Source organism: Eimeria mitis, genomic scaffold (assembly GCF_000499745.2).
Source record: "Eimeria mitis Houghton genomic scaffold, Emh_scaff545, whole genome shotgun sequence".
Lineage (NCBI taxonomy): Eukaryota > Apicomplexa > Conoidasida > Eucoccidiorida > Eimeriidae > Eimeria > Eimeria mitis.
Genome location: NW_013573721.1, coordinates 1 through 14,209, shown reverse-complemented (window position 1 = coordinate 14,209; position 14,209 = coordinate 1). Strand labels below are relative to the sequence as shown.

The 14,209-nt window shown below is 50.9% G+C and overlaps 5 protein-coding genes across 5 annotated transcripts in view; 2 read left to right on the top strand and 3 right to left on the bottom strand.

Annotated features, from left to right (window-relative positions):
* The window catches only part of EMH_0015820 (uncharacterized protein), a gene marked incomplete at both ends in the record, with an annotated part of 3,032 nt that extends 2,507 nt beyond the window's left edge, over positions 1–525 (bottom strand). The window contains one exon of the mRNA XM_013500481.1: positions 76–525. Within this exon, the coding sequence (XP_013355935.1) occupies positions 76–525 (450 nt within the window). The remainder of the gene's footprint in view (positions 1–75) is intronic.
* A 709-nt stretch (positions 526–1,234) lies between these two features.
* EMH_0015810 (uncharacterized protein) lies at positions 1,235–2,365 on the top strand (the record flags this gene model as incomplete). Its single annotated transcript, XM_013500480.1, is given in 2 exon segments — positions 1,235–2,328; positions 2,332–2,365. Coding segments are annotated over 2 exon segments (1,128 nt in total).
* A 959-nt stretch (positions 2,366–3,324) lies between these two features.
* On the bottom strand, positions 3,325–3,681 carry EMH_0015790 (uncharacterized protein; the record flags this gene model as incomplete). Its single annotated transcript, XM_013500479.1, has 1 exon — positions 3,325–3,681. One exon carries the CDS (start codon positions 3,679–3,681, stop codon positions 3,325–3,327), a length of 357 nt encoding a protein of 118 aa, XP_013355933.1.
* Positions 3,682–5,340: 1,659 nt separating this feature from the next.
* Positions 5,341–10,094, top strand: EMH_0015780 (uncharacterized protein; the record flags this gene model as incomplete). The annotated part of the gene is made up of 10 exons (XM_013500478.1): positions 5,341–5,665; positions 5,949–6,283; positions 6,554–6,787; positions 6,975–7,182; positions 7,597–7,808; positions 7,949–8,201; positions 8,563–8,872; positions 9,060–9,220; positions 9,622–9,737; positions 9,996–10,094. The coding sequence occupies 10 exons, from the start codon at positions 5,341–5,343 to the stop codon at positions 10,092–10,094; spliced, it is 2,253 nt and encodes a 750-aa protein (XP_013355932.1).
* Positions 10,095–10,727: 633 nt separating this feature from the next.
* Positions 10,728–11,633, bottom strand: EMH_0015770 (uncharacterized protein; the record flags this gene model as incomplete). The annotated part of the gene is made up of 1 exon (XM_013500477.1): positions 10,728–11,633. One exon carries the CDS (start codon positions 11,631–11,633, stop codon positions 10,728–10,730), a length of 906 nt encoding a protein of 301 aa, XP_013355931.1.
* Between the last annotated feature and the right edge of the window lie 2,576 nt (positions 11,634–14,209).

The following is a 14,209-nucleotide window of genomic DNA, read 5'->3' as shown; positions in this document are numbered from 1 at the left end:
CCGCTCCTGCTGCTGTAGCTTTTGCTGCTGCGTTTGCTGCTGCTGTTTGCAATGGTCCGCTTTCTTCCCCCTCACCTGAGAAGGAGGTAACTCCTCACAGTTGATTTCCTGGGCTGCCAGTTGGTTCGAGTTTGTCTTCGTTTCCGAGTTCAAACGCATGCGTTTCATGCCCCTCTCGCCGTCTCCTCGGTCTTCTCCAGTTGAATGCCTCTTCTGCTTCTTCTTCTTCTTCTTGCTCTTACTGCCGTGTGGGCTCTCCCCGACGGAGCCATGTGCAGCCCTCGGTGCAGCATCAGGTGCACACACAGTGTCAACAGCCGCCTGCCGCTGCTGCTGCTGATGCTGCTTAGCTGGAGCACTTGCGGTCTGCTGTGATGTATCGCTCGATTGATTACGAACTGCGAAGTCTGCAGAAGGATCGTGGTGCTGCGCCTTCTGCCCCAGTAAGTGACCAGCTGTACGTACAGTCGATAGGGGCCTTCCCCTCGGTTCGACTCGTCTGGACTTGTAACGCAAAGAAAGCATTGCTACGACAGCAGCGACTTGCGCCGCTGAAATATGTGTCGNCGTCTGGACTTGTAACGCAAAGAAAGCATTGCTACGACAGCAGCGACTTGCGCCGCTGAAATATGTGTCGAGATACAACCGGCTTGCTCCGAAGTTCTGCTGCGGCCTCCATCGATCAAACGAGCGCAATTTAATGCACCTTTCCCTGAGCAGTTCACTAGAATGTGTAAAACAAGCCCTGAAATGTTTGTGTACGGATTCGGCTCATTTGAGCATACAAGCGACGGAGCTACTCTTACACCCGTGTTACAGCTTTTGCATGACTGCCTGTAGTTCCTCCGCTGGCTATTCGTCCTATTCAAGGGGATCTCTTCACTAAAAAATCAAAATCATTGTGGTAGCTGAAGCGTTTAACTTGTCTTTCCCCACAGCTCCCCACCTGGCTGGGATCCACAGGAAAGCAACGAACCTTCCATGGGGCTGATTTGCGTTTCGAGCAGCTGCCATGAAGAGCAAGGCCCGACGAAGCAGATGCTTTAAATGGATTTTCTGTTTTGTTGTTTTAGGGAACTCTGACGCTCTGTGAATGCCGTTGTTTCGCGGAATCCGTTCCCCACTAGAGAGCGTTGGGCATGGCGGTGCGCCGGAGGAGGACGCCGTTTCTCTTGTTCGTTCGCTGGGGATTAACCTGCTCTTTGTAGCCATATAAAGGAGTATCAAAGGCAAAATGGCGTTAGAAACGATGCCAGCGGGACCGATTGTAACCGTTGCGAAGCGAGATGTCTCCGCTGGTCGCCCGGGTTCCCCGACGGGAAACAACCTCGCAATAAGCGACAAGGAGCTGAGGACAGAGGGGAACTCCAGCGAGGAGTTACCTCAGGCTTCTGATGCTCGCGAAGAAAGGCGTGCGCGTGCCACACGATACAAGAGGTCTATCAGTTCATCATGGGGACTGGGGGAGGGGGTAACAGGACGAATGACAGCAGTCGCTATTCTCGGCCTGCTTTTACTGTCTATCAGTATACCTATTGCAGTGTTCAAACTGCACAGGATGCAGGGCGGGCGGCATCAGCATCCATTCGACCTACTGCCGATGCATGAGCCCGATGCGGCAGAGCATCCGCCGCGTCACGACCAGGATCCAGCGGCGGCCGGGGGTCCGGATGCTCCTGCACAGGATTCCCAAGAAGCAGTCCAGCTGCCTATAACGCGGGACCTGCACGAGTCATTCCTCGCGCTGAAACACACTGGCGACCACGGCCTGCTGTTATCCGTGCGGGGCCCTGACTGGGACAGTTCTCGTGAGGAGTTTCTTGCTGCTTTGGACCGGGTTGCAGATATGTCCCCTTCTCTGTTCGAAAACACATACAACAAGAGCGAGGAAACACTCCGCCTCATGATGGCCATGGACTTGGCCTGTTTGGAGAACACAGCAGTCGAGACGAAACTCGCCATTGAAGACGCCCGACCCGGGCACTCGGGGGGATACACAGAGGAGATGGCTGTGCGGTTTCAGCAGCACATGCAAGCAAGGCGGAAGCAGGTAAAGGCGGTGGATATGTGGGAGACAGCGGTGGTGAACGACGAGCTGGGAGCTGATCCCGCCCTGAAGGACAGTCTCATGAAGCTGCTGCTGGCAGTACGCAGCAGAGCTGCAAGCAGCGAATACCTAACTGCTGCTTCAGCAGAGGCGCTCTTCTCTTCAGAACCCATCGTTAGAAGACAGGCAGAAGAAAACAGAATTCATGAGGGAGTCGCGTACCTCATCAAGGCTGGCCAACTTGCGGCGAGTGACATTTTAATCAAGACCTATGTGGCACCNGCTGCTCAGATGTACGTCAACAGTTTCTGCGGCTAAACCGTCGCACGCATACAGAAACAGTCGCTCGACTTTTATTATTTGCAAAAGACTGCAATATCTGCTAGTTTATATATAATAGTACTAGAAGGAGAACGGACGAGACAGCTGCTGTGTTGAGGTATTTTGAGGCTGCTCTCTCTTTGGGGCAGTAGATTCGCTGCAGCGGCTCGGCTGCCAGGGCGTCTGAGTGCTGCAGATCAGCAGGTCTATGTTTCTTACTTCCTTTCGTTCTTTCTGCAGCAGCAAATGGCGGCTAGCTCTTTGCCTGCTGTGGTTTTCATGTGTTTCTCTCAACCTACGATTGCTGCAGCAGAAAAAAAGCGCTTTGTCGACGAGACAGAGCGCCTCGCTGCAGACTTGGGAGCGCCGATATCTTGGCGGGATGCGTTCCCGGTTGGGAAGAGACGATCGCAGGCAGGCAGACTCTGTTTATGTTAGAGTGCTGAGGCCCCCCGTTTGCTACTACGGGTTTGAGGGAGGGCAAACTGAACACGTCCTCCCGAATTTTGTCCTCCGATGCAGGGGCCAGCCGGCAAGTGGTTGCAGGCTGCTCCCCGTGCGAGGAGGCAAACAAATATTTCAACAATGTTTTTGTTAAGTATAGATTACTATAGTTACAGGGAGACGCATATAATCGTGACATTCGTTTGCAGTTCAGATTGCTGGCGCTTCACCTAATATCCCCGAGGTTTTCCCCCATAGCAATGTACAGAATCTGCACTACTTTTCTGCAACATATATGATGTAAATGTATGCGTATATATACGTATATACAACATGTATATGCATACATTTAATATATATATATATATATNATATATATATATATATATGTAATTTAAACAGCCTGGGGAGGAGGGCCCTGCTATGCGGGCTGCAAGTATCCAGAAGCCTCCATGGGTGTCGTTGGGGGTGCTACTAGCCTAAGACGCAAATTGTGCTCGAATGGAGATTTCTCAGGAGAAGGGCTGTTGCCTCGCGCCACCCAGCTTGTAGACAAGCTCGGCGGCGGGAGGCGCCGGCCCTGATTGGTGACAGGTGACAAAGTCCATTTTGTAACGCTTCATGTTCACGGTCCAACGGACACGATATATTCGTCGTGCGTGTTCCATTGCCCCGTCTGGGAACGGGGCGAATAACACCCTTTTAAGCGTTGACCGGTTAGAAACGCCGAATTCCCTATTGTACAGCACCATCCACGCCATGCGGGCGGGACCCTCCAGGTGATATTGGATGAGGTGGTTTCCCCAGTGGCTGAACGGGTAGCCGACTCGCGTGGGCGCCTCCTCTGCCGGCTTAAGGAAATCTGACATGTGCTCACCCGATTCCTCCGGAATAGGTGGAGGTCTCTATTCTTTATACGAGGGAACCGGGGCGGTGGGACGCTGATGCGCATAGTTAGTAAACGGTGAGAAGTTAAAGGGTGCGTCCCTGAGCATAGGCATTGAATGAGGAAGGGTGTAGGCCACCATCATCAATGTTTTGGGGCCCTGAGAGAGAAAGTGGGCTAGCTGGGGCACCGAGCTAGTCCGTCCCTCTTGAACTGGACCAGCGCCACCGAAACGCGCTTCTACACTGGAATCCATCGAGCTCGGACCCAGATCCGCCGCACCCGATGAAGAGAGCCGGTCGCTGAAAGCAGAGAATACGAGGGGAGAGGGAATAGAGATCACACCGGAGCGGCCCCCGATTGTAGTGCCCTGGGCAGGCTGGAGTCACCTAGATAGTGTAGGATTCGACAGACGAACGTAAGGAAAGAGAATATAACGATAATTGTGAGATACGTAATCGTGTTTTAACTTAGTAGTTTATAAAATTAATAGATGTTTACAACTCGTCCCAAAAATACCCAGCGGGGACCTGTGGGCTAGCACTACACTCAACATGCCAGCCCAGGACAATTGCTAAAAGCGTGGTATGTTGAAAAAATAAGGATCGGGAATGTGTCAACCATAAAAAATGAGAAACAAAGTTCTGGTTCCGTGCTTGTTTCCCTTTGGGATTCCCCGTTTATCCCCCCTGGTAGTTCCCCTTTCCAGCTTCCTGCTCATGTTAGTCGTCTGCGCTTTCCTAGCGCGCTACCCGATGGCTGCTACGGTTTTCCGCAGTATAAGACTCTTCTAACTGAGACAAATGTAGCGGAAACGTTCAATACTTAATGATATACCCTGTAAGATACGGTTGCTGTCTAACGCAATCAATACAACGTGCGCATTGTATTGCTCGGCACTAGAAGCTGCTCCCTAGCAGAAGGCTTGGGGATATACAAACAATTACCTAACTGTGCCAGTTTACGAAACTTCGTCGAATTCAAATTTAATGATGTTTCTATTGAGTTAAGTGATATGAAGTATAGGCAGCTCACAACTTTCTGTCGCTTTCTCTACTGCAGATCTACTGGGTTGCAAATTGGTATACTACTACACTACAGTGGGGCTGCTGGCATTTCATCCTGCATGCGTTTGGTTTTTCTCTTCTCTTCTTCCGCCTTTCATCGTTCGCATTACTGTTTTCAAGAGGTGAATAATGCCAGCAACTGTTGAAAAATGCTCATGAACTCGCAACTAACGGACGCGGTTTCTCCTTGTTGCGGCCCCGCAGTCACCTACCCTTCCTGACCTTCTGCGTAGTAAACACGGGTCGGTTTGGTTTAATTTTCGTAGAAGGATATTTAAATAGGATTTTATGTGGATTGTACATTCTATTTGGGCCTTTTACGTGTTACTTTTGCTTAGATCGGACATCTTCCGTGTTACTGCAACGGCTGTCGATGTCACTGGACTGTGCAGTGCATCGAGTTCCAGTTTATAGTTCATGAAGCCTACAGAGCATGCCGATAATTGCTATTGAATCAGTTTAGTTAATACTTATCGACGTTTATTCACCTGTGGCCTCCCGCGGCCCGTGCATCGCCCGCATTCCGTCCGTGTTCCGTCTTCATTGTTTGAAGCGCTTCCGCCCGTATTCCTTCAATGGCGAAGGCGAAGAGGGGAGGAAGCCGCGGGACTGCGGCGAATCCTCGCGGCTCTTCTGCTGGTAAAGGAGATGCCAAAGAGGGCTACTCTGCGGCTGGAGAGGGGGCGTATCTCTCTGATGGTTCGGATGACTTCCTTCCGCTAGACGGAGAAGGCAGGAACGACAACTCGAGTGAAGATGAAAGCGCTATGTTGCGTGAAATGGGCCTTGAGGGGGCTGAAGATGCGACCAGCGAAGAAGAAGAGGAAAGCGATGACGACGCCGAAAGTAATTCGCAGGAATCCGGCTCAGACCAAGAGGAGGCTGACGATGCATCCTCAGGTAACGGCAATTGTTTTCTGCCCCCTTGCCTTTTTCAATTGTCCCATTCACACGTATTCGTCCATCGTCAGTTCGCTTCTGTTTCCAGCCCTCCCCGGGTCTGTTGGGCTCCTTTAGGAAGTTGCGAGGAAATCTTGCTGTACCGTGACTGCAGCGGTTAGTGCTGCTGCTATTTTTCTTAAAATATGCCCGGTTCAACAGTCAGTCTATCCATTCTCTCTAATGCTCCCAGTGAGGGTGAGGTGTGCAACGGAGGTTATGTGTGCTTCTCTGCGGTGTACAGACAGCAGCGGCGAAGAAGAAAGTAGGACTGCGTGGGGTCGCCGGGCGAAGGACTTTTACGGAGATAGCAGCAGCGGTGAAAGCAGCGACGATGAAGAGGAAATGAAGGAAAAGATGGCGGAGGCTGTGCGCGTGGCAGAGGTGGAGGACGTTGAGGGAATGACAGAAGCGGATTTCGGGGCAGACGCCCGATCTATTGAGGCCCTGCAGCAGCTGCTCGCCCTGCAACACAAGACGCTGGGCTTAAAGGAGCAGCAACAGCAAGCGCTGCAGCAAGGTGCTCAAGGCAAGGAGGGAACAGAGCAAGAAATGCTGTGGAAAGCCAGACTAGATGCGGTGAGCAACGCGCGGCCCTCTTGCAAGTGCTGTTGCAAGCGTTTTACTTGTTATAAGGGATGCAGTGCAGCTGCAACCAACTTGAATAGGAGGCACATGCCGCGCCTTCGGCACTTTTTCGGTTGAAGAGGAAATATGGTTTCTTTGCAGCAGTGACGGCTCATGGATTTTCGGTTGTGTTGAGGTTGAGGGGTTGGAGTGTACAGACGCTTGTGGGGTGGTTTCTTGTAATGCCATTTGTGTACTTGTTGATTTCATTTCTGCCTGCAGGAGGTGGAGGCGATATTAGATGGCTTCTCTGCTTCAGCGGAGCACCAGCAGCAGCAGAAGCCGCAGGCGGTTGCTGCCGGGCTGGGTGAAGAGGAGTTGAAGCAAATTGTTGCAACTGCACATCCCGAGCTGCACGGGTTGCTAAAGGAACTCCAAGACGCCCTCAAGGAAATAAACAACAAAGTGGAGCCACTCGTCGCTCTTGCAAAACGCAAAAACTTCCTCACGAAGGAGGTGCGTCAGGTGTACAGACAGCTGAGGAGCTCCGTAATGATCACCTTCACAGCTTTGCCACCGAAAAGGCACAACTTTCACAAAGGTTTAGGATTTAAATTTTAGTGTTTGATATATACTCGGGGGGGTCTTTGCCGCAGTTCGTTGTCATTCTTCTGCCGTAATTTTTCTGTCTGCTTGCTCTCAGGGCGTTTCTCTGCTGGACGCGAAGAACCAACTGCTGCTTTCCTACTTGAGCTATTTGAGTTACTACATCGTGCTGAAGGCCCACGGGGTGCCGGTGGCGAGCCACCCGGTAGTAGAAAGACTCATTGAATCCCGGCTGCTGCTGCAGAAGCTGCGGCCCATAGAGGCGGCCCTCAAGCCTCAGCTAGAGAGGCTTCTTGCCGACGGAGGTAATAGAAAACTTCTCATGATCTTTGTCTCTGAGTTTATATATACACGTATACCAATATTTCTGTCAGAATGTATTTGTATAATTGGATATATAAGTGTATCACCGCATCCTCATCTCTCTGCCTCTGCGTTAAGTTGCAACTGGTAGTTGTTTGTTAGTCATGAAGGATGCACGATCCCGAGTGTATTGAGTCCGTTACATTAGTTGTGTGGTTTCTGCTGTAACTGTGCTGTCCCCACTGTATCACTTAGTTGCAACACGCGGCTCAGGGAAAGGGCCTTTGGCTGCTCGCGGCTATGCCGTGTGCCACAGCCGACTTGCCCTAATTGTAAATAGTGAAATGCTAATTATGTCTACGCTTTTTGCCGTGGTTTGCACCCTGGTTGGCCACCTGTTTCTGGTGTATGTACAGGTCTCCACGCCGGTGCAGCCGCGGCGCCGCGGGCCCGGCCTGACTCGTTTGCTGCAGTGGGGGAATCCGATGACGAGCAGCAGCAGGATGGGATGTTGTCGGGTGAGGAGGAGAGTACAGAGAGCGGCGGATCAGGAGCTGAGGAGGACGCGAAAGGCAGCACACCATACAAACCGCCTAAAATGGTCTTAATGGAATACACCGGCGACAAAGTACAACTGTGCCCTAAACTCACTCCTTTCCTCCTCGTTTTTCAGCTGTTTTTACATCCTCTGGCAAATTGCATGGAAATCCTTCAGATAGGCAACAAGCAACCATTGCGACTTCTTGTTTGCTTCCTGTTTGTGTTCAGGTGTCTGCGCAGACACGCGCCTCTCGCGAACTGCAGCGGGCTGCGGAACGGCTGAAGAAGAGCGAGATGGTTCGAGCGGTTAGGGAGATGACGAGCGATGCGCCAGAAGAAATCGGGATTGAACGGTTCCTAGCAGCGCAGGCGCACAGAGCTGCGGCGCGGGAGGCCGGGCTCCTGCATGGGGGGGCTGGGGAGGAAGACGAAGAACAGTTTGAGCTCATGCGTCGCTCACTTTCCAAAAAGGAAAGAAAAGGTATTGTTCGCCTTTTTTTCTACTCGCATGAAAGGCTATAGCTTCGACAAACCAATCCCCTGCGATGATTGAATCGGTGCTTTTGCTGCGACATGTGTTGTTTTCTTTTCTCCTTGTTTTCTCGTGCTCATGAGTTTACCAGTTCTTTTGCTCGTGATGATGCAGTTTACCGAAGTTGGGCAGCTGTGCACAACTGCGAGGCTTTTAATGCGATGGCCTGACGAGGCTGAATGCCCGCGTATGGGTCTGTTTCCGGGATATGTTTGATGCACCTCTTCATTCTATACGTAGCGAACAATCATGCACCGAGTTGTTTGCTGCTTTCTAGTGTTCAAGTTTTCTGGCTGTTCTCCCTGTGCAGCTCAAGCCGCACAGCGCGCGCAGTTTGAGAGGCGCGCTGCAGCTGCGGTGGGTTCAACCTTAGAGGATTTGGCGGTGTTCTACGAACAGCCGCTGGTAGGGGAGGAGGACGGGGACGATGAGTTGGGTTTGCGCTCAAATAAGGGCAAAAGAATGAAGGCAAGAGGTGTCCTCGGACACTACCTCAATGCAGCCAAACAAGCAGCAGAAGAAGCAGCGAAAACGCACAAAGCACAGGCAGAGAAACTCATCATCGCAAGACAGCAGAACCTGCAGCATCTGAGCAGACGCAATACAAAAGATATCCACAAGTGAGCCCTGGGTCTCTACTGATCCCTCTGCCATGACCACGCGAGTTGCCCTCTGCTGCCTTTCTGTGTTTGCCTGACTGGAACACAGCCGCATTACGCATGTTCCTTTCACGCTCGTCTCGTGACAAAAAAGTGCAAACGTGCCAGGCTAGACCTTGTTCAATAACAGCTCTGCTTCTGTCTGCAGACAAAACCCAAGAATGCCTGCGGGGGAGGAAAGTGAAGACGAAGAGTTTGCAGCGCTAGTGGAAGAAACGAAGAAGAGGAAATCGGAGAGGAAGCAGCGAATGCAGGAAAAGGCTGAAGTGCCCGTGCCCCACATTGATGAAGAAGTTGACGGACAGAGGCGTAAGCAGCGATCGCGTTTCTGTGGTCTAGAGTTTAGGTTTTAGGGTTTGGGCGGGTGGAGGGGGGAGGGGGCCGGTTTGTTGTATCTGCTCTGCTTCATAACTCACGCTGTTCTTCTTCTGCTGATGTGTTTGGGTGGGGGGCGTAAGCAGCGGTCACGACTCTACGGTGTACGGTTTAGGGTTTAGCAGCGGTCGGATCTCTACAGTATAGGTTTTAGGGCTTGCGAGTTGCGTTGGAAGTCGCAGGGGTTTAGAGTTCGAAGACTTTCATCCGCGAGGAGGAGTGTATGCATGCAGTTCTCGCCAACACGTATGAGTGTTTGTTGGCCTTTTAAAACAAGAAGGAAGATCTTGCAACTATAACTCTGTGACGCAACGTGTGCTGCTGTGGTGGCGCAGGCATAACGCGAGAGATGAAAACAAATAGAGGACTGGTGCGAAAACGGAAGAAGTTCGAGGGAAATGCGCGCGTGCACAACAGAATGAAATACCAACAGAAGACAAAAAAGCTGAAGGTAAGTCCGGAACAGTCCAAATCCGTCTGGTGTTTTTATAAAATGGGAAACAAGGTAGTTGAAATTGCTTTCTTCCTGTTTTTATTTCCCTTCCTGGGTCAAAGAAATGGGTTGCCTTGCGTTGGCGTTCTCCCGTTTGACGTTGCATTTAAATATTTACTGCCGCATGCCTCAGTGCAGACATGTTTGTCTAATGGTTTATAATCTTGGCCTTACTTTTTCGATTTTATTTCGAGCTTGTTTGTTGTGGCCTTTCAGTCACTTCGTCAGGAAATGCGCCCTGTGGAGGACCGCAGCTACTCCGGGGAGGTGTCGGGCATTCGTTCGAATCTGAAACGATCGAGGACGTTACATTAATTGCTTTTACTATCCTTGTTTTATTTGCAACTCTTATTTTTTTTCTTAACTTACTCCCTCTGTCGTTTCGCCTGTTGCCGGTCTCCAGCTGGTAGTTCCGGCGGCAGCGAACGTCGGGGGACATTTCCTTGCAATACTTACCTTGAAGTGTTTATTAGTTTTTAATTGTCTCTCTGTCTGCACTTTCACTCCGATAAGACTACATATTTTCGACATTCAGGCGGTGCACATGCACCCGAAGCTGCTGCACTGCGACGCATCTATCATCTACGTTTGGCGATTCCTTGCACCGCCAGTCGTGTTCAGATACTTTATATGCAGTTCGATACTCATGTTCTCATTTTGCACGTAGTTTACGTTGAGTTAGGATACACGGCGTGCCCCTAATGGACATATATACGCATGCAGTTAACCACGGGGAAAGAATCTGTACCAGCAGCTAAGAATATTCATGGCTACTCTTAGTTGGTCCCCGGCAGCTCTTCAGCTGAAACCTTAGAAGTTTAGGGTTTGTCGAGAGGAAAGTGATTGACCTGCCACGGTGTGGCTGCGGGGCTCTGCGGAGTTGCCTGCGCTTGATGCTGCACGTTCGCAGTCTATATACAGCTCAGCTGTACAGCGCATGCAGTGAAGTCAAGCGGAAGGGTTGTAGGGCTTAACCGTAACATTGACGGTGTAATCGTGTTGATCAGGGGTAATGGGCACCTCAATAGGCTTCCTGGTGACGAGGTCTCCCTTTCTAAGGCTGCGTTCATCATCGTTAGGGTGTGCATATCCATCCCAGCCCAGGTGTACAGATGCTTCGAGTGTATATTTGGGATGTTCGTCTGCATTTGTTGACACTTTAGCGCAGAGGAAGGCGGGAACGGGTCTTTCAGGCTCATAGATTCCACTGATGTCTCCAGAAAACAACGAAATCACCTCGGGTTCGCCTGTCTCCGAGTCGGTCTCCCTGAGAGTAACCACCAGATAAGTTGGCTTAGGCAGCGTCCTGGGGGCCCCGATCTGCACTGTGGCCTTTACGGCAACACCTGTGACATCATCTGAGAGTTGCGCGAAGTTGCAATCTGCCACCGAGGGCTCGTTGCTGCTGCTGGTGGCGCCGTCAACCTTTGCAAGAGTCAGATCTGCTTCGTAGGTGTCGCTTCCGGCTGTAACGACAGTCTCCCCGATGCATTCCACCTTGGCCTCGGCCTCGGGGTCACTGACGCGAGCCTTGAGAGAGATCTTCTTTGCGTCCAAGTTCTGAAGATCAACGCAGAAGGCGTAGGGGATCTCCGCGTCTGGGGTGTACGACTCAAGTGGGACCGTGTGCGTGTAAATAGGCGTCTTCGGTTCCTCCCCCGATGCCGCTTCCTCTGAAACATCAATAGTCAACACTGCATCCTTTGAGAGGGTCTCAGGCCGATCACTCTCCTCAAAAGTCGCGCGGCCCTCGAAACGAACTTCGCCGTTTGGACACCGACTGGGAGCCTCCGGCTCAGCGCGGACAGCCAATGCTGCCGCAAAGGCAACAACAACGAGCCCCTTGATTGCCATCTTTAAAGATGTATAAACCTGAAACCGAAAGTCCCACAATCAGTGCATAAAAGAATTTCGACGGCACACAGGAGCCGAAGCCTCGGCGAGAACTGAGAAACACATGGGGATTCTCATGCATGCTGGTGGAAGCAGAGTGAAATATGATACTTAAATACTTATACAAAAGAAAGTATTTGGATACTTGCTGTATTTCATGCACAACTTTCGAAACAACAGAGGATCAGTGCAGGCTTTGTTGGTGACATCGTGTTGGGCCGATGCACAGAAGGCGCACACGGAAAGGGGCTTAATAGGGTGCAAAAAAAGTATCCCTTACCTGTAATTGTAGCAAGAGTCTTCAGAGAAATTTATTTTTAAATGTAACTCTACGTTGATACACCTGTGCCGTTCATCAGCCGGCCTGACCGGCGGTGTCAGGTGGGGTGCCTGTCGACCTATCGCTCAGGCTGAACGCGCCGCTGATCAGTCAAGTTTCCCCTAAAAGACACACTTGGATTCAAAGCATATTTGAGCGACTAAACAGATTGTTTGAGGTTTAAGATTTTTCGTGGGGCCTATTTCAGACAAACTCGCCTCTGAGATGAAGCTCCGCCGCAGCACTCCACAGTAGCCCGGTGNGTGGGGCCTATTTCAGACAAACTCGCCTCTGAGATGAAGCTCCGCCGCAGCACTCCACAGTAGCCCGGTGGTGTTGCTAGAGTCACGCCCCACGCATTGAAATATGTACTGAAATATGCACGGTATAGCTATAAATTTCATCTCCTTCTCTTTTTCCTTGTTTTCTATTTCTGTGAGAATAATTTATAGGCCTTTTCACTCCAACACTCCCCTCTATCTCATCGGCTAGAGACCCGCCAGCCAGGTAGCCAGGCAAACACATATATGCTGGATCTTAGAAAGAAGCAGTATAGGTTTATTAGCAAGCGGAAGTACATAAATTTTGAGTGGGGCAAATGGTGAAGGATCATATTGTTCGGGGGATGCGTGGCTGCGCCTCACATATATTTGGAAGAGATAGTCGTCGGAACGAGCTGTTCAGCAGCCCGACTCCTCCACCTTAGCCGAGGACTGTCCCGAGCTCCTACAGAGTCAAAAAGCTTAAGATAAGAATTACTCAAGAGCGGTTTACCTCACCAGTCCCAAGGTTTGGCTTGGGGGAGGGTCGGCCGACGACGCTTGCTCTCTAAATCAAGGACAGAAGCGAGCTACAATGTAGGTAAAGACTTAAAGTAAGAGTTTCCCAAGGGAAGCTGACCTCCTTCACCTGTCCTCAGGCGTCCTAGGCGTTGAGCTCGGGGCCTGGGTGTTGCGGGGAGGAGGCAGCATGGAATGGGGTTGCAGCGCACCTCGCTGCGGCTGGTGATACAAGCCAGCCTCACGCGTGCACACATGGAAGTTTCAGGGAAGCTTCCTTTGCTGCATGCTTTACCTCTGGTTCACTTGTAGAACGTCTGTATTTGCTTACACCCAACCTACCAACCCCATGTGAAGGCTGCCTGTGCAGGCAGACTACACGGCCTTTCATCTGTTGCGCTACAACTTGTTGCAGCCCCTGCTGCAAGGCTCTGCTGCAAGGCCTATCCACACTCAACAGTAGTTAATCATTAGTTCCCTCTATACGTCTACAATATCGAGACGTCCTGTCCTGTTTGCTGCAAGAGAAGCAGGCATGCCCCCGGCACGTCCCCCCAGCTTTCCGAATACTGGATTCTCCACGTGTGCTGCTTGTTCTAGATGCTTAATCCTTTTTGTGTGGGGCTTGTAACCGGAGGGCCAATACCTTAGGCCCTACTTCTGGAATTTTTCGACATCAAATCCTTCCCACTCAGGTAAGGTAATAAAACTGGTATTCTTCCTATCTGTTGTGTATGTACTCCACGCCTTCAGCAAAGTCCTCCATTTCACCCCCCTAGTTCCCTCTAGAGGCCTATTGCCTCTCTACAGTGTGAAAGCTTGCTATGAACCATCGAAGTGCAAGCACCGAGCCCACTTTGCGACATCTGCTCACCAATGATATTGATACCTCTGTCTATAACTGTCTACCAACAGCTTCCCGCGTTTAGTTTGTTAGAACCATGCCGTAGCTTTTCCGCTTGCTAGTGACAGGATAAAGGTGCAAAGTCCGTATGCGCTCCGGAAAAGTGTTACAGTTGCTTATCGATCGCTGCTCGACCTTCTAATACACAAGATGTCAATCGCAATCGTAACATTGCCGGTGCACTTTCACGAGAAAAGTACACCTCCAGAAACATTGAACTCTTCCATTGTCTACGAATCGCAGCGCCGGTCATTTCTGGACAGTTGACAAAGACGGTGTTTTTCGTGATTCGTTACAGCTGTAAAGGCACTTCCTGCTATATGACGTGCAAGCGTTACACGTGTACAAATGCAACGAGGTGCCCAGCAGTGGGTCGCCTCCTCAACTGAGAGTAGACCACGATTGACGTGTGTGCAAGAGGAGGCGGGGTTGACTGTTTGATGAGAATATCAAAAGATACTCTTACTCGGAAAGTGCCTCCACAACTAATCTGTAGTATGCATCAGCCCTCCTGTTTTGGGGGTTCGCTTCTGGT